General features: G+C 44.5%; 1 protein-coding gene across 50 annotated transcripts in view; it reads right to left on the bottom strand.

Moving 5' to 3' along the window:
• NEB (nebulin) overlaps positions 1-18,607 on the bottom strand; it is a 217,198-nt gene that overhangs the window by 66,523 nt on the left and 132,068 nt on the right. For all 50 annotated transcript variants that reach the window (XM_089328355.1, XM_089328318.1, XM_089328323.1 and 47 more), the window contains exons 92-113: positions 16,506-16,610; positions 16,092-16,403; positions 15,143-15,247; positions 14,482-14,580; positions 14,204-14,305; positions 13,957-14,064; positions 13,132-13,443; positions 11,709-11,813; positions 11,511-11,615; positions 11,062-11,166; positions 10,216-10,323; positions 10,000-10,113; positions 9,391-9,588; positions 8,911-9,015; positions 7,784-7,888; positions 7,562-7,666; positions 7,166-7,273; positions 3,962-4,075; positions 3,458-3,655; positions 3,055-3,159; positions 2,346-2,450; positions 784-891 (exon numbers count right to left, since the gene is read on the bottom strand). In XM_089328355.1, coding sequence (XP_089184481.1) covers positions 784-891; positions 2,346-2,450; positions 3,055-3,159; positions 3,458-3,655; positions 3,962-4,075; positions 7,166-7,273; positions 7,562-7,666; positions 7,784-7,888; positions 8,911-9,015; positions 9,391-9,588; positions 10,000-10,113; positions 10,216-10,323; positions 11,062-11,166; positions 11,511-11,615; positions 11,709-11,813; positions 13,132-13,443; positions 13,957-14,064; positions 14,204-14,305; positions 14,482-14,580; positions 15,143-15,247; positions 16,092-16,403; positions 16,506-16,610 — 2,931 coding nt within the window. The remainder of the gene's footprint in view (positions 1-783; positions 892-2,345; positions 2,451-3,054; positions 3,160-3,457; positions 3,656-3,961; positions 4,076-7,165; positions 7,274-7,561; positions 7,667-7,783; positions 7,889-8,910; positions 9,016-9,390; positions 9,589-9,999; positions 10,114-10,215; positions 10,324-11,061; positions 11,167-11,510; positions 11,616-11,708; positions 11,814-13,131; positions 13,444-13,956; positions 14,065-14,203; positions 14,306-14,481; positions 14,581-15,142; positions 15,248-16,091; positions 16,404-16,505; positions 16,611-18,607) is intronic.

The raw sequence follows: 18,607 nt of genomic DNA, 5'->3' as shown, positions 1-18,607 counted from the left end.
TTAGAAAAAGGGAACCATGGTTGAAATGCCATTTTTTTATGCACGGTTGATTGCATGGCATCTAACAAGAAATGAAGAAATGCAGCCAAGTGGCATCTGTTGTGAGCCCCACTCAGGCCAACAGCAACCCCTGAGACGTCTTTGTGTGTTGACATCAGGCTATGAAGCTGCTGGGAGGTGCATATTCACTGAGAGGGGGAGGTAGGAGGAGTTTCTGTCTGTCACCTCACTTAGTGTGGTTCTCAGGGGAGCAATGGAATAAAGAACAGTGCGGACGCTAACATATTAAAAACCAAATTATTTTGAATATTCAAGAAGGGAAGTAGCATTTAAAGTTGAGATCAAAGCAGTACCCCCTGGGTACTAGAATAGGGAGATTAAAATACACAGGTGGGGTCCAGGGTCTTTCTCTTCTGAATTCCAACGGAAATTTTCAGCATTAACTCTTACTGTTAGTAGCCTTTTATGATTAAATGCCTTGCTTCTGCCATCCTGATTTTAGGCTTTTTGAAAGAAGAGAGAGTATATTGGCCCTCTTTGTAACTTGTAAGTACTATTCCAAAAATGCCTGTTTACTATTGATTGGATTAGTTCATAAGAAGATCCTGCCTGCCAAGAGAGAAGTCAGTTGATTCTCTACTTTTCTTCCTGTTCCTCCATTTCATGTGGAAAGGTCATTTACATTTTCGAAGGTCAGGCCACGAGGATGCCCAAGCTGAGGCTGCTTCCAGGGCGGCCACGGCTCTGGGTTTCTGCGGGGTCCTCTGAGTTCCCAGGGCTCACCTCACTCTGGAGCTTGTATGCATGAAGGGCCCGCTCCAGATCCACGGTTTTGGTGGTTGGCGCCACTTTGCCTCTGACACTGTGCACGTAATCGTGGTGGTAGACAGCCTGTGCGCAGAGAGAAAGTGAACCTACTTCAACTGCAGCGGCATTGTTAGAAAGAAGCAAGGGAGATGAAAACCCAGGTTTCCCTTAAAAAAAAAAAAGCAGCCTTCTGCCTTCTGTTGAGAGGACTCTATCTGATCTATTACTATGTCATATCCAATAGGAACAGAGCCAGGGTGTGGCTACCCACTCTGAGAAATAAGTGGAAGAAATGGCTCAGGCATAAGAAGAGGTGGCACCAGCATTTTGCCACTAGAAGTTCCAAAATAACAGGTCTCAACATCCCAACTCTGTGTGGGGATCTAATATTGTAGACTTATGGAGCTGATTTTTTCAAAAAGAACAGCTTGGGGTAGGCGTTGGGGCACATCCAGCCCCTGGGATGGAGTCCCACCACTGCTTCCAATCAAGCTCCCTGCTAATGGACCTGGAAGGCAACAGGTGATGGCTCAAGTGCTTGGGCCCCTGCTACCTACGTGGAGAACTAGGAGGGAGTTTCAGGCTCCTGGCTCTGCCCTGGCCCACTGCCAGCTGCTAAAGGCATTTGAGGAATAAACAAGTGGATGGAGGATCTCTTTGTCTTCCCCTCTCTATCCTTCACTCAGCATTTTTAAAATATTTTTAAAAGATTTATTTATTTTTATTTGAAATGCAGAGTTAGAGAGAAAGAGATCTTCCACCAGGGGGTGCACTCTCCAGATGGCTGTAAAGGCCAGAGCTGGGCCTATCTGAACCCAGGAGCTTCTTCTGGGTCTCTCATGTGGGTGCAGGGGCCCAAGCACTTGGGCCATCTTCTGCTGCTTTCCCAGGAGCATTAGCAAGGAGCTGGATTGGAAGTGGAGCAACCAGGATTCAAACTGGTGCCCATTTGGGATGTCAACACTGCAGGCATGGCTTTTAACCACTACGTCACAGTGCTGGCCGCTCAAACAAATTCTTAAAAACTTTTTTTAAAAATAAGAGCAGCATTATGCCTGCTGTTTCTGTTCTATGTCAGGCATTGGAGTAGGTCTTTACATAAAAACACTTTCCATTTTACACAGAAGAATGCAGAGGCTTGGAAGGTTAAGTGCTTTTCACAAGCCTCATAGATGGTTTCTGGGAGAGATGGAACTCCAGTGCCTGTATGTAACTCCTGCCTGCTTCTTATTCTACCATAATTGGCCCTCATTTATGAGAAGGCCTAGACAGTGGAACATAGACCACAGCATGCAACATAGACCACAGTGGAAGCTCTAACACACAAAGTATTCCTAGACGCAGATCACTTACAACTTCCCCCAGGAAACCACTTGAACGCTTCAGGCTTTAGGGCTATAGGCAGCACCTTCAGTGCCTTTTCTATGGTACTTACTCTGGCTTCTCAGTTACAAAAGGCCTGGCAGTACCCAGCCCTTGGCTGGGTGGCAGCCCTGTCTCTATCACTTCCCACAGGAAATTCCCCAGGGAGCACTCACATCACTTAGCTGCTTCCCACTCTTGACAGCCTGCACGTAGACCGGTGTATCTGTGACCAGCTTGTAGTCGTTCCTTGTTTTCATCATGTGAGCTTTGTACTTGATCTGCCAAAGGGAAGAAAGCGAGGCTGCATTGGATCTCTCAGTATACTGGACACTGCTGAAGTTCATGGAGGTTTGCATTTGTCAGCACTTATGTGGCAGACCAGGATACTTTTTTAACAATCAGCACTACCTTACATTCATATGGGGCTTCTAGAGTCTTCTAGAAGTCTTGATGACTGCTCTTCTGGGAAAGTTAAGCTTTCTTACTGACATGTTCACTATGATATTTATTTGCCTGGCAAGTTCTCTCCTTCCAAAGAGATCCCGTCTTTAGTATCATAAACTCCTAACAAATGAATTTTTTTCTGTCATAAGAATTATGTGTTAATACATCCAGAACAGTCCGGACAGTAGAAAGAGAAGCCAAGGGTCCCTTCTCCATCTAGGACAATGACACAGCTGGACTGCATTGTTTAACAGGACAGTCACATGCCTCCCGAGAAATGGCTGCTCTAATCCCAGCATCTTCATCCAGTTCAGCCATCCTTAATATGAGTTAATCCACAGCTGGTCTCTGACAACATCGCTATTTTACAATCTTCCTCTTGACTCCAGGCTATAGATGGAAATATGTCAAAAACAAAGCAGAACAAGGCCAACTCACATCATTGCGTAGGTCATAAGCGTGTTTGGCATGGAGAATTTCAGGAGTATCCCAGACATAGCAACCAATGCCTTTCAGCCAGTTGAGGTCATCCTTGTACACGATCTAGAGGGTTTCAGCAGATGGAGGGGATGAGCACAAAAAGTGGCCATGACTTTAACACCAAGAACATAGGCACGCTCTGAACCCAGATGCCATTGCAGAATAAAAAGCAGAAGACATCATGCAAAATGAGGTCGTGGGTGCAACAGAATCAGTCACATGTGGGGCAAGCACCCAGGGACTGCTCCAGAATCAAGACAGACTCACGGATAAACACAAAGCAGGAGAGAAAGGCAGAGGTAAAGAAGCAGCTGAGTCTGGGATGGGGCAGCAGAGGGACAACCGCACCACAATGGCTTACATCGCTGATCTGGTCTGTGACCTTCCTGACGTGACTGTTGACTTGCAAGTCGGGATGGCAGATCCACTCGTGGAGGTGCAGACGGTAATCAATCTCACTGACTTTCTTCTGAGTATCCTTGGCAGTCACCATCTCTACCATGTCAGGCACAATGTGGATTTTCATCTTGTTCTTTTCATAAACTGATCTGTAGAGGCGCTGTGAAGTTCAAATTACACACCAGTTATGCAGGAAATTGTGCTAAGGTGTCTACATGTCTTCTGACACACCAGAGAAGTCAGGGTGACCCTGCAGTTGGGGGCAGGGTGGGGACAACACTTTCTCTACAACAGTATCAGGGACATTTTTTTTTAAAATCAACATGAACTGAAATGATGCTTAGTTTTTTTTCACATATCCACAATCAGTGTCATTTTCACTGTTTACTGGAGCAATGTTCTGAGTTACAAAGCACGGCTATTTTGCTTGTCCTCAGTTTGAAGCAAAGCCTTTGAGATGACTTACATCAATGTTAAGCTTGCCAACTCGGAGGCACCGGGCTGTGTTTGGATCATCTTCAACACTTTTTGGTAAAGTATAAAGAGCTTTGAACTTTTCGTATTCCTCCCGATATTTGATCTGTAGAGGAAAGAAGAAAGAAGAAACACAGTTTGAGAGAGCACAGCTGTTTCTCAGTATCTGCAGAGGACTGGCTCCAGAATCTGTCCCCCAATACCAAAATCCACGGATGCTCAAGTCTCTTACATAAATTGGCATAGCATTTGCACAGTCCTCCTGTACACTTTGAATCATTTCTAGATTACTTATAATACCTAATAGGAGTACAGTGTAGATGCTAACTAAATAGCTGTTGTACTGTACAGCAGTGACACTTTCAGTTATTGTGTTAAAATGCCTATACCAACACTAGTACTGTAACAGCTACCACAACCAACTCAATTTCAAGACTGTGCAATTTTAAAAAATCTACTTTGTGACAATAGCTTACTATCATAAGGGAAGAAAATAAAACTGTGCTCAGGAATCTCTGCTTTTGATAACTTAAAAAGCCTGCTGTTTCAGAAATGTCTTTCTTGAATTTCAGTTTCTAAGAGACTTTAAAAAACATCATTATGACCAACTGTTTTGCTTTTGGTTTTTAAAAGATTGATTTATTTGAAAGGCAGAGTTACAAAGAGAGACAGACAGACAGACACTCTCCCTAAATGCCCACAATGGCCAGGGCTGGGCCAGCCTGAAGTCAGGAGCCAGGAGCCTCATCCAAGTCTCCCATGTGGGTAGCAGGGGCCCAACCACTTGGGGCATCTTCTGCTGGTTTTTTTATTTTATTTTTTTGACAGGCAGAGTGGACAGTGAGAGAGAGAGAGAGAGAGAGAGAGAGAGAAAGATCTTCCTTTGCCATTGGGTCACCCTCCAATGGCCGCCGCGGCCGGCCTGCTGCGGCCGGCGCACCGCGCTGATCCGATGGCAGGAGCCAGGTACTTATCCTGGTCTCCCATGGGGTGCAGGGCCCAAGCACTTGGGCCATCCTCCACTGCACTCCCTGGCCACAGCAGAGAGCTGGCCTGGAAGAGGGGCAACTGGGACAGAATCCGGCGCCCCAACCAGGACTAGAACCTGGTGTGCCGGCGCCGCAAGGTGGAGGATTAGCCTAGTGAGCTGTGGCGCCAGCCAATCTTCTGCTGTTTTTAACAGGAGCATTAGCAGGGAGCTGGATTGGAAGTGGAGCAGCCAGAACTTGAACAAGCTCCCATATGGGGTATCAGCATCGTAGGCAATGACTTAATCTGCTATACCACAATGCTGACTCCCCAGGGATGGGAGGAGGAATTTTTAATTCTTCAGCTATGTTGCCTTTTAACTAATGGCCCGTGATCATATGAGCCAAGGGATAAGGCAGAGATGGAAAGTCTCTATACCCAGCACATGAAGGAAAAATAACAATCCCCTCGCAGTCAGAGACCCACACTCAGTGAAAAAATGGGAGCTGGGAGTGTTTGGATCAGTATTCCAGCCAAGCTCTTCAATGCATGGAGACCAACAAAAATTTCCACCAGAATCTTCTAGAAAGAAAATTCCAGCTTCTTACATCTAATATATTCTTCAACTACAAAGACAACATTCAGAGAAACTCATTTGTTTTAAGAAAGTATAAGTGTGGAATTCTTTTGAAGAACTCATTTCTCTATGCTTGACCTTGTTCCAAAAACAGCTTGCTGAGAACCTGCCTCTACAACTTTTTTCATGACCAAGGGATAGAGCCTCTACCGGGCTTTGTAAGTCCCATCTACTAAACTCCTCTTTCCAAATGAAAAGTTGGCTCTCTGGACTACTGTGTTTGCAGTCCTCCAAACAGAATTGCATCTAGCTAGAGTCATATACCTTAATTTTTCCTTTAAGTAAAAATTAATTATATTATCTAATAAAGTCTTTTTCTAAACTGGGCATCTCTACATCCATTAGAGATGTGTGAAATTGGTTTACTGGGACATTCGCACTTCAATGAGTAGAACAGAATCAGGATTACCAGAGTGCATTGTCCAGTGTAGCAGCCAGCATTCTTTAGTAGGACAGAAGAAACTCACATAGTCTCAGGGGTTGTGTGTGTGTTGACTTGCAATGTAAAATAAACTTCTCACCATGGGACATGATCAAAACACGTTTGAGAAATGATACGTACAGTGTTATATAAACTGTTCACAATTACGAAGAAGGATATAGCTAATGTTTCTGAAGAGAACTGGGCTCATTAGAGCTGTAATGAAGATGATAGGAAATTTCACAGTAAAAGGTTTACTTGAGAGCTTTGGGGTTAGAGATCACAAGACTTTATCCTGTATTTAAACAGCTCATGTGATCTAGGATTTTTAAAAGTAATCATGGCTATACCAGTGAAAACACCACCTTGTTTAGGTAGGATTTTAGGAATAGGCATTTAGTCTCAAGGTTAAGATGCCTGCATCCCAGATCAGAGAGTCTGGGTTTGATTTCTGGCTCTGGTTCCTGACTCCAACTTCCCACCAGTGCAGCCCCTGGAGGCAGCGGGTAATGACTCACGAAACTGGGTTCCTGCCACCCACGTGGGAGACCCAGATGGCATTTGCTCTTCCTGACTCTGGCCTCAGCCTAGGCTGCTGTGGCGGGCATTTGGGCATGATCTAACAGGTAAGCTTGCGCTCATTCTCATTCTCTTTCTCTCTCTCCTCTCAAGGTCCCCCCTCCAAATTTAATAAAAGGCAGAATTTCAAATGATTTTGCAAGTTTTACATATTTTGCTGCAAAAATAATTTAACCATTCTTGCAGTTTGAGTCATAATTAGCTATCATATCCATTGGTTTATTTTTGCCCCAAACCCACATAATTCTGCAGACCAAGAGTCTATTTTGTGTGGAATGTTATGACTCCTGCCTCTCCTGACTTCTGATGAACACAGACACTCTCGGTCCATGGCATCTGCAGACAGGCAGCCTCAGAGGTCAAAACTACATTGCTCACAAGTCCTTCTGATTCTCTCTGGCCTACTGGGCCCTGAGAGGAGGCACTGAGCACGCAGACTCCATGACCACCAAGCATCTGGAATGATTGCATGGCACCTCGAGGTTGTGCTAGGGGTGCCTCTGGCAACAGAAGAACCAGCCTGGAAAGTTCTGGGAGTGTGGAGCAGATGAGGCAGAGAGGGGAGCCTGTTGTGTTTGTATGTGACTTACATGGCTGGCCAGGTGCTTCTGGTTCTTGGCGTGCGTCAGGGACAAGGTGCTGGTTGGCAGGATGTAGCTGGTGGCTTTCACTTTATTCCAGGCCTCCTTGTACAGGTTCTGGAGGGTCAAGAGATTTTGTGTGAGTATGGGAGAATGAATTCTGGTTAGCTCCAAGTGCCAAGTTCTTCCTCCCATTCTGTCTTTGCCAGACACTCCCTACCATCCCCAAGTCTTCTCTTGAGCTTGGGACTAAATTAACTGCACACACAATGATTTCATGTGAGAAAGAAAGAACTTGAAGGTCTGGCGAAAAAAACGGAAAGCCCTACAGGAACAGGGCGCCTTTTATGGTCTCTAAAGGGGAAAAGGTGGCTCAAATACAAGAGGGAAAAAAACTCCACTCACACTGCTATACAGATCTTTCAGATTCCTGGTTCTGTCGTAGTCCACTGTTTCAAGAACTGTTGTATATTTGTCCTTGATCTGATGATAATTTTCTTTATATTTCACCTACGACCACAAAAAAAAAAAAAAAAAAAAAAAAAGAATAGGTTCTTCACTTCCGCTGTTTGAAACCATGTAAAGACAAAAAGCTTGTCCCCGAAAAAGCAGCACAGGAAGACGCACCTCACTGGCGTTGATGCCGCTTTGAAGAGCAGTCACGTAAAGTGGCGTATCTGTGACCAGATTGTAGTTCTGCAGATTCTCTTTACCTGCTGCTGTGTATTGTAGCTGTGCAGAGAAACAAGAGTCACTGGAAATGGCAAAATTCAGGCCTGTTACCACCTCTGTGCCAACTGAGAAGCGTCTGTATTTCTGGGTTTCTGCTCCAGTCCTAACCAAGAGGTCTCATTCTGTAGTGCTGACACTTTGTATGGTTGCCGAAACGAACAGTTTGTCTTGACCAAGAGGCTGTGGTGGTGGGTGGGTGGAGGGGAGGGAGGTGGCATAGTGGGTTGGGCTGCCCTCTGCAGTGTCGGCATTCCATATGGCTGCCAGTTAAGTCCCACCTGTTCCCACTTCCAATCCAGCTCCCTGCTAATGCACCTGGAAAAACAGTGGAGGATGCTCCAACTGTTTGGGCCCCTGCACCCATGTGGGAGACTTGGAGGAAGCTCCTGGCTCCTGGCTTTGGCCTGGTTCAGCACCAGCCATTGCAGCCATCTGGGGAGTGAACCAGCAGATGGAAGACCTCTCTCTGCCTCTCCCTCCCACCCTCTGTAGCTCTGCCTTTCAATTAAACCAAATAAATCTTAAAAGCAAAAGCCAAGAGAAGGATGTGGATCTTTGCCAGGTGCCCTTCTTCCCTGTGCTGCCTTCCCATATCCACCCATCACCCACCCCTGACAACAGCTCCTGAATTTCAGTGTCCCATTAGGTCTGCCCTATCAGAGTGGAACCATCTCTTTGGCCATTTTCCAGAAATCTGTTTTGTGCTTCAAAACACATCTATTTGTGTTCAAATATTATTCTCTGTGAGTTAACCTGATGAGCTAAGGTAACGATGCTAGAATAGTTTGCTATGAAATACTTGCGGGATGGCTTTCTCTAACAAAAGTGCATGGCCTTATACCACAGGGGACTCCCATTGAGAAAGCCCAGCACCAGAGCAGGCCACCAGGAGAGGTCTGACTGGGGATAGGAGACTTTTTTTTTTTCCTGAGCATGAGACATCCTGGCAATCAGCGCACTGACAACCACCATGGGTTCCAATAGCCCAGGAGGAACCAGTCCTTCTGGCAAGATCAGCTCACCTGACTCTGGAGGTCATATGATTTCTTGGCATGGAGGATCTGGGGTGTATCCCATACGTAGCAGCCGATGCCTTTCAACCAATTCAAGTCATCTTTATATACATTCTGCAAGAAAGAAAGACCAATAAAACGTGACAGGTATTCTGAATTTACAGTTGGCATTTCACTAATTTCCTCTTATCTCTTGGTGGTACTTAGTGCTCAGAGGACAAGGGGTGGGCCTCTCACCAGCTAGAAGGTCTTGCACTCCCTGGCCTAAGGAAGCGGAGAAGGACAATCTCTGAATCTTTGTCTAGTCCTAAACAGATGAAATGTTTTGCAACTGTGTCAGAGGGACTCTTATACCACGAGGTGGTTATTCATGCCATGTTGTGTTAAAAGCAGCAGAGTTTGGGAACACAGAGCCAACTGGAGCCTGGTCGACCCAGGCAGGGCTGGGCAAGCCTATAACTAGATCGAGCTGCAGAAAGGACATCATACATCACTTAAGATCTCCTGGGCGTTTCGGGCAAGTAGCACTTTGGGTTCATCGGGAAGAGAAGTCCACTGGTGAAAGTAGTGTCGATACTCCAGGTCACTGAGGATGTACTGGCACTTTTTAGCCAACACGTGATTCATCATATCGTTGGGGATGTGAACATTTGCTTTGGTGTTTTCATAATCTCTTCTGTAGTTCAACTAAAAAATAACATTTTTTTAAAAGTTGAATATTAAAAAGGAATGAAAACAAATTATTCAGATCAAACTCTTTTTGAGCCTTATTTCCATTATAGGTCAGTATTTCTAGAATAGACTAAGGTTAAAAAATGATACTTTAGTACATTTTTTGTTTCTGCTGAAATTTCTCATCCTTTTCTCCAAAGAGAGCCCTTAGTGTGTTAATAGAGGACAGAGCAGGTGGGAGAAAGCGCACATCCTTCAAGGGTCCCCAGAGTGGCAGACAGGAGTGTGGAAAACCTCAAGAATGAGTCTTTCCATACCAATCCATCTCCCAGCTAGTTCTGAACCAAAGAGCAGGTTATAAATAGGCAGACACACTTGTACAACTGAAGGCGCACGAATCCTGTGTTAAAGCAAACATTGGCTTACCACGCTCCTCATTTTTTGGAAATCCAGGCAATGGACCACGCCAGGGAACTCACTGATCACTTTTCCAGCCAGGTAGTGACCTTTCTGCTTCTCATATGTCTCTTTGTATTTAAGCTGTGGAGTGGGTCCAACATTGAGAATTAATGGGGTTTTCTAACAGTCCCTTGTCCCCCAGTGAGGACTCCCAAACCTGGGAGAAGAAAAGGTCATACTAACCTCACTGTTCACAAAATCAGCATGCTTAGCTCCAACGATGGGAATATAGCGCTCATCCAGGGTGTAGCCATAGGCCTTGGTTCCCTCCCATGCCCCCTTATACAGTATCTAGAACCAAGAAACACATGTCAACAAAAGTTTGCACTCAACTTCTTTCAGATATCACTCAAATGAGAAAAATCAAAGTAAAACATTTATGTTCAAGGCAAGGTTGAAATCTTTATAGCCCTTAGTGTGATGAACTAAAACAGGGGAGTGCCTTGGCTGAACAGAGTTAACTATATTTACAGTTCTATTGAAAATACAATAAATTTGGACATAGGGAGAGAACCATCTGTGATTGCTCCCCATTGGGCATACACATAAATATCTTCTTCACCTTCATCTTCTCCTCCTCATTCTCCTCCTCTTTCCCTTTCTCCCTTTGAATTGGCTGAACTAAATTTTGGAGGGCAAGTCTTCGACTTGTTAGCTGGGGATACTTGAATGTGGTTGCTAAAGAGAAATCATCTTTCATCCATTTGCTCTGTGCTATGTGCACCCAGGGCCTTTCTAGCACTTGTTACATTATCATCTAGCTCTTTACTTACATGCCTGTCCCTCTTACTTGTATGGGCTCTTGGAGCCCTGGTCTCATTGAACTTTGTCCCTCAGTGCCTCTTATAGTGCCTGGGATATCATGAGAGCTCAACTTGAATAAACACTATGTACCCTGAATAATATGCTACTTCTAATAAACTAAGTGCAATAAAAATTATTGTTGCTGTTCACAGAATCAGCCAAGAATATGAACACTGACAAAGGCTTAAAATTAGGAATTGAGTTATTACATAAAATAGGACTTACAGTGCTGTAGAGTTTTCCCATGTCTTTGGAGTGGGAGATATGTGGTGTATCTGGAGAAAATGTATACTTGCCCTTGGCTTTATTAAATGTTTCTTTGTATTTTACCTAAGGAGTCAGAACAAAACAAAACCTTTTGATTACGTTTTCTTAGGATATACCTACAGATCTATCTATCTAACACAATAATTAGTCTACATTTAAAGATCTAGCCAACTTGTTGGATTTTAGTCAATTTATCTAATAGAATAATTTGGAGACACACGCACACACACATATACTTACAAGTGGGTATATATCACCTGCTAGCGACTCTTAAGAACTTTCCCCTCAAAGATTACTTTATAGTATCCCAACTCTGCCTCCCCATTTCTAACATGCAATTATCTAGAGTTAAGCTCATCTATTCGATGACAGACACGAACTCCCCAGCATATACAACACAAACTTACATCACTCTGGTTGACGGCATTAATCTTGGCCAGAACAATCGCAGGAGGATCCACCACACTTGTAAAGTTAGGGTAGTTGTCAAGAGCATCTTTCTTATATTTTATCTGCAAATGAACAGAGATGATTGTTCTGGATCTATCCCCACAGTGCACCTATTGCTGCATGGGCAGGTTAGAAGAGGAATCGGCTTTGCATACCTGATTCACCATTTCCTGGTTCTTCGTAACCCGTACATGGTCCACAGAATCCAGGGGGATCCACCCAATGCCTCGGAGCCACTCCAGGTCAGCTTTGTAGACATTCTGGAGCAGGAAGAGAAACATGATGGAGAAGTAAACGACACAGGATTCCAGACAGCAGATTCCAAACTATTTTTTCAGAGGTTTTTAAAGGATTTTGGTCTCATTCACTGTCTCCTGTCTCATTCACTCAATCGTGATTTCAACAGTCTTCAGCCTGTGACTTGGCAGAAGTCACTGTTAACTATTGGTGCTTTGAGGAATCAGTCAAAAGCAGAATAGGAGTGGAGAGAAGCCATTCACGGAGTGCAAAGAGGTTAAGTGCTGTGAGAGCAAGACCACTCAAGCGCTGTGGGAGTCAAGGCCCTAAAAGCTTTGCCAAGGAGGCTGCAGTTTTAGATGGACTTCGTACATTTAGTTATGCACAACTAGGGGGAGGCATCTGGATTAGGAAAAAAAAAAAATCACACAAGCAATTGCTCGTGCATCTGTAAGAAAGCCGGAGGCAATTCCTCTGGTCTGGCCAAGTCTATCTCTGCCCACTTCTGTCCGAGCTCCTGAGAGGGGCTGCTAATCGGATTAGTTCCACACCAATCACTCTGCTGCAGCAGCTGGTCAGGTGGGATGTTCAAGCCCAGCATCTACGCTGCAGCTGCCTTTGACTTCCTGTTTCCATTTTGCTAATGAGGAGAAGCCTGGTAAGGTTACCCGCTCTGAGCACCTGAATAACTAAATCAAATGCATCGTGTTTCTGTTCTGCTCCTACAGATGGCTGGAAGCAGGCAGAGATCTTGATTCAGACGTCTGTGGGAGGTGGCCTATGTCATGCTCTGTCCTAGCTTTACCCAGGTTTTGCATGAGGGAGGCTGGGCCCTTGTTCCAGCTTAATCAGTATTTTTTTTTCCTGTTTTTTTTTTTTTTTTTTTTCTTTGACTCCTTGCAAGCAATGCCTTCCTAACTGCCTTGAGCAATGAGATGTTTGGCAAAGCATGAATGAGGCATTCCTGAGTCCTTGACTTCTGTCATCTAATAATAAAAACCACAGCTCAGTTTTGGTTCCCACTCAAGCCAACTTAAAAGCAGATGCTATTTTCCCATATGAGGGAGACTGAGGAGATGCTGATAGCAGAAATAGCATATTTTTTTTCTAATTAAAAAAACTGACTTTGAAAGTTATTCAGCAATGCAGTCAGTAGGCAAAGCCATCTGTCAACACTGCCCTTGATCTTTCTGTACTTCATATCCAGTCTCAGTTCCCTTTTGGGAGCAAACTAAGTATTTATGGCCCAAAGTTTCAAAGACTGGTGCTTCAGGAATGCTGCTTATCAGCCTCAGAACGCACTGTCTATTGCTGCATAAAGAAGAAACAAAAACCACTTACGTCGCTCTGTAGGTCATAGGCCTTCCTTGCCTGAATCACATCATTTTGGTCGGGATGACACGTCCATTGGTGCAGGTAATTACGGTAATCAATATCACTGACAAGGTTCTGCCCCTCCTTGGCAGCCACAACTGACACCATATCAGCAGGTATATTGATTTTGGCCTTTGTTTTGTGATAATCCTCTTTGTAAAGCCTGTCGTTCTGAATCTGTCCTGCATGCTCAAACCACACCAGTTTGGGATCATCTCTCATCGTTGGAACACCAACATAGTGACCCCTTTGCTTCACATGTTCAGCTTTGTATTTCAGCTGGTGGAAAGAAGAAAACAGATTCCATCAGCTTTGACAAGCACACAAGGCAAAAGAGGCCCAACCACCTGCTAAAGAACACCAGAAAACTCAGTACCTGTTCCCCAAAACTTTCTGTGTGTTCCCCACCCCAGAACCAATAACAAAAAGCATTGAAATAAATAAATATGTGAAGAAACCACCTTGAAATAGAAAAAAATATATAGTGTATTTTTCATTCTGGCAATAGTTTTATTTGAAGGCCTACAGATTTTAGGGGAGGGCAGAGAATTTAAGAGATAATAAAGAACTCAAACAATAGCTGTTAAAGAAGCCAAGAAAACTGAAGGAAACCCACAGTCCACGGGAAAAGGACTGAAAGAACAGGTATTCCCACCACCACCAAGCCCAGCTCAGTCTGCCAAACTGCAAAGGAACACCCTGTGATGCTGTCCATGCCTTAGGCATCACTGGAAGGTTTCACGCACAAGGCCCAGCTTTTGCGAAGTTACACTCATAACCAGGATAGATTACCTCACTCTGAACATCGCTGGAGTGATGGGCATGAACAAATGGCACAGCGTCTGGAGGCAAGATGTAACCTGTGGCTTTCTGTTTCTCCCAGCTTTCCTTGTAGAGGTACTAAAAGACAGAGAGCCACAGCAAGGGGTTAAAACGAGGAGTCCGAAGGGAGGGATAGGTGGAGCGCATGCATCTCCTTCAGGTCTCTGTGGCTCTCCATCATCACCCAAAGCGCCAGCATCCAGGTAAGGATCCATACCTGGTCCAGTATCCGCGCAGCCTCCTGGACGGTGTGCAGCAGTGGGGTTTCTGTGAGGGTGTACTTGGATTTGATGCTATTCCAGTCTTTCCGGTATTTAATCTAAGAGTAAGAGGCAAGGGGGCAAGAGGATGGCTATTAAGAAAACATCATATGGTCCAGGCAATGGCTAGCAATAGCAGTTTCAGTGATTAAACTCTCTCTCTCTCAGACCGTGACTGTGTGCTGAGTCTACGTAGCTGGAAAAGCTCTGGAAATGACAAGAACCATATACTCACATCATCAAGGATCTCACCACTCTGTTTCGCTGTCACATAATCAACTCTGTCATCCACCGGGGTAAAGTTGAGCGTTTCTATTTTTGTGCGATACTTTTTCTATGGGAAAGAAAGTATCTTTTAGGTAACTGTCGTGCTTGATCCTGATGAGCAAGAAAGCTACACTAAACTTAAGGGTCCCTCTGTACTACAAGCACAGGTGACATATCGAATGGCATTCTCTTGGTAATTTTGCTTTCTTTTTAGCATTGTATTTTTTAAACATGTGTGTGGGTTTCTTGTGCCTCCCACAGATTTTAAAGTAGCACATTTTCTTAGCTCCCAAAGCTACATAATTTATTCTTGTGTGTATCACAACACAGTATGTTTTTTCAACCGGACAAATTTCTCCCAAGTGTATGACTCTTGCAGATAGATTTTCTCCATTTATGTGACTCCCAGTACCATTTGATATTATAGGATGGATGGATATTATAGGATGAATGTACTCTCTTAATGTGTTGGGGAAAATACAGGATTATTTTGGAAAAATGTCTGGCTTAAATTACAGCAACTAAAACGATTAAAATTGCTGACATGATGGGACTCCATTTTGGTTTATGTGTTTTTGTTCCGTTTCTTGGGAAAATTCCCTTAAAGGCAGGTCAAAACCTTGGCATACCTCACTGAAGATATCCGCAGCATGTTTAGCATGATTGACAGACACAGAATCACTGGGCATCCACCCAATTCCACGTAACCACTCCAAGTCAGCCTTGTAGACAGCCTGTGAAAACAAGGCCAGAATGAATCCAGCAACCTTGTTCACCTCATGCTATTTAGCCCATCCACTGGTCTAATGAGGAAATATAATAATGCAAACCCTATGTGACAGAAGGGTGATATATTCTACAGTCTGGAAGATAACTTAAGAAAATTAATTAGGAGACCACGTCATTTAACAAACCGAAGGAAATGAGGGATCTTCAAAAAGTTCCTGGAAAATAAATGTCATTAAAAAACCCACAAAAACCACGTGGATTTCAAAAGCTTTTCTGCACCAAAGTAAACATTTCATTCTACTTTTTCACTGACTTTGTGAAGTACCTGCATATTATTTTTCTGTTTAAAGAGGGTTAGCCCAAATTCAGTCCAGTTATTATTAGCAAGGGATAAAGCATATTCAGAGTTGCACCCTCTGAATCTTCAAGAGAAATAGAAAAGTCCTAGATTCATCTACAAAATTTTTTCCGATTTAGAAATTGTGGCAACTTAGTTAAAAATTTATAAACTCTGTGTCAACAACAACAAAAAATGTCTATGCCTACATCTCCTCCATGGGCTGCCAACATTTTGCTAGACAGAATCCTCAGTTGCCACCTACATTCTGTAGCAATCGCATTTTCACAGTGGTCTCTGTCAACCAGATAGACTTCAGATCTGTATTCACACTACCAGTTATGTCTTGATACAAAGCCTAGCTCCTCCTGGCTTTTGTGATTTCAATGCCCTACTAGAAGGTGTAACTAGTATCAAATTCCTGGCTGTAGAAGGACGTGACATGGTGACTCAAGGGTGTAATGTCATGAACTTTGCAGGACTCATGGTAAGTGACAGGGCAGTCCACTCACATCGCTTTGCAGTTCGTAGGCTTTCTTGGCCTGAATCACGTCATTCTGGTCGGGCATGCAGGTCCACTGGTGCAGGTAATTGCGGTAATCAACGTCGCTGACCAGGGTCTGGCTTTGTTTAGAATGCAAGATGGAGAGCATGTCCGCAGGACTTTGGAACTTGCTCTTCCATTTGGCCCAGTGCATCTTGTACTCTCTTTCATTCTGAAGCTTGCCAGCTATGAGGGCCCACCGGATCTTGTTGTCATCCCTGGCTGTGAGGGTGCCTACGTAGTGTCCCTTCTGCTTCTCGTGGTCAAGCTTGTATTTATACTGGACATGAAGAAACAAAGCAGATGAATCACAGCACGTCCTCTTGGTGCACCCCAGGCATTTGCTTAACAAGCTGAGAAGTTAAAAAAAGGCCACACTCACGTCACTGGCAATCTCCCTGGAGGCCTTGGCAGCCTGGATAGGGATGGCGTCCAGGCGCACATCACAGCTCATCTTCATTTCATCCCAACCCTCACGGTAAATTTTCTGGACGAGAGAAAAAAAAAAAAAACAAAGTATAATTCCAGATTCAATTTTACCAATAACTCCAAGATCTCAAGTAGAATAAACACCACAGGGCTACCGTTCTGAGATTCCAGAACTGAAGACCAGTTAGAGAAAAGAGAATAGGTTAAAACAATCACTCTGCCCTTTCTACAGGAATAGGAAGTGGTATCTGGAATCCAAAGACCTGGGCTTGCACTGTGGCACAGCAGGTAAAGCCTCCACCTGCAGTGCTGGCATCCCATATGGGTGGCAGCTTGAGTCCCTCCTGCTCCATTTTTTTTCCTAAAGATTTATTTATTCATTTGAAAGGCAGAGTTACAGAGAAAGGGAGGGAGGGAGGGAGGGAGAAGGGGAGAGGGGGAGAGGGGGAGAGGGGGAGAGGGGGAGAGGGGGAGAGGGGGAGAGGGGGAGAGGTCTCCCATCTGATGGTTCATTGCCCAGATGGCTGCATCGGCAGGAGCTGCCCTGCTGCTCCTCTTCCAATCCAGCTCTCTGCTATGCCCTGGGAAAGCAGTGGAAGCTGGCCCAAGTGCTTGGGGCCCTGCACCCATGTGGAAGACCTGGAAGAAGCTCCTGGCTCTGGCCTGGCCCAGTCCCATTTGTTACAGCCATTTGGGGAGTGAACCAGTAGATGGAAGACCTCTCTCTCTACCTCTATCTGTAACTCTACCTTTCAAATAAAAAAAATTAAAAATAAAAAAAGTCAAAGTTAGAGAGAGAGAGAGGGAGAGAGAGATCGAGAGATCAAGATCTTCCAATATCTTTTATCTGCTGGTTCACTCCCCAGATGGCTGCAACGGCCAGGGCTGGGCCAGGCTGAAGCCAGGAGTCAGGAGCTTCATCCAGATCTTCCATGCGGGTGCAGGGGCCCAAGGACTTGGGCCATCTTTTGCTGCTTTTCCCAAGCCATTAGCAAGGAGCCGGATTGGAAGTGGAACAGCCACGATTCAAACCGGCACCCACACAGGAAGCCATCGTTGCAGGTGGCGGTTTAACCTGCTACACCACAGCGCTGGCCCCTTGCACTTTCTTTTTACCTTATTTTATTACTTATGTTGTTAGACTGTTTTTTTCTCACATAACAAATCTTTGTTTATGTGGCCAAATATATTTTTCCTTTGTAAAAAAAAAAAAAAGTTCCAGGCTTGAAAACAAACTTCACACATTGAGAATGCAGGCAGATTCCTTAACTTTCTAAAAGTCTCCACTTTCCTATCTGATAAGGCAAAACATCAGTATCTGATTAATGAAGCTAGAGTGAAGATTAAATAAGTCAATTTAATGTGAATTTGCTTTCCTATCCATGAAAACACATAAAGATACTCTGTGAAAGTTATGCTTTCCAAATGATGGAAGTGGGGGCCAGCGTTGTGGCACAAGCTAACCTATCGTCTGCGATGCTAGCATCCCACAGGAGTGCTGGCTGCTCCATTTCCAGCCCAGTTCCCTGCTGATTTGCCTGGGAAAGCAGGGGAAGATGGTCCAAGTGCTAGGCTCCTGCCACTCTCATGGGAGACCCTGATAAAGTTCTAGGCTCCAGGCTTCAGCATGGCCCAGGCCTAGCCCCAGCCATTGTGGCCATTTGGGGAATGAACAAACAGATGGAAGATTTCTCTCTCTCTCTCTCCCTTTCTAGCTCTGCCTTTTAAATAAATATTTTTAAAAAATGATGGAAGCAGTTTCAAACAGTGTGTTTTCAAGATTATAGTAATGGTGATACCATGTGTGTAAAGAAAATGTCTGCAAATTTTGGTTAGCATTCATTTGAGATGTTTGGTCTCTTCGAAAATGCAAACTGTTCTCATGAAAACCTAAATATCTGAAGTTAGCTACTCTTGGCATAGTTTGGAATAGTAGCCTTGCTCATCTCATAACATCAATAGTAAGATTCTTTTCAGAGCCGGCGCCGTGGCTCAATAGGCTAATCCTCCACCTTGCGGCGCCGGCACACCGGGTTCTAGTCCCGGTTGGGGCGC

Source organism: Oryctolagus cuniculus, chromosome 3 (genome assembly GCF_051225735.1).
Source record: "Oryctolagus cuniculus isolate XC-2025 breed Fujian yellow rabbit chromosome 3, ASM5122573v1, whole genome shotgun sequence".
In the NCBI taxonomy this organism is placed as follows: Eukaryota; Metazoa; Chordata; class Mammalia; order Lagomorpha; family Leporidae; genus Oryctolagus; species Oryctolagus cuniculus.
This window is presented reverse-complemented; position numbering and strand designations above follow the sequence as displayed.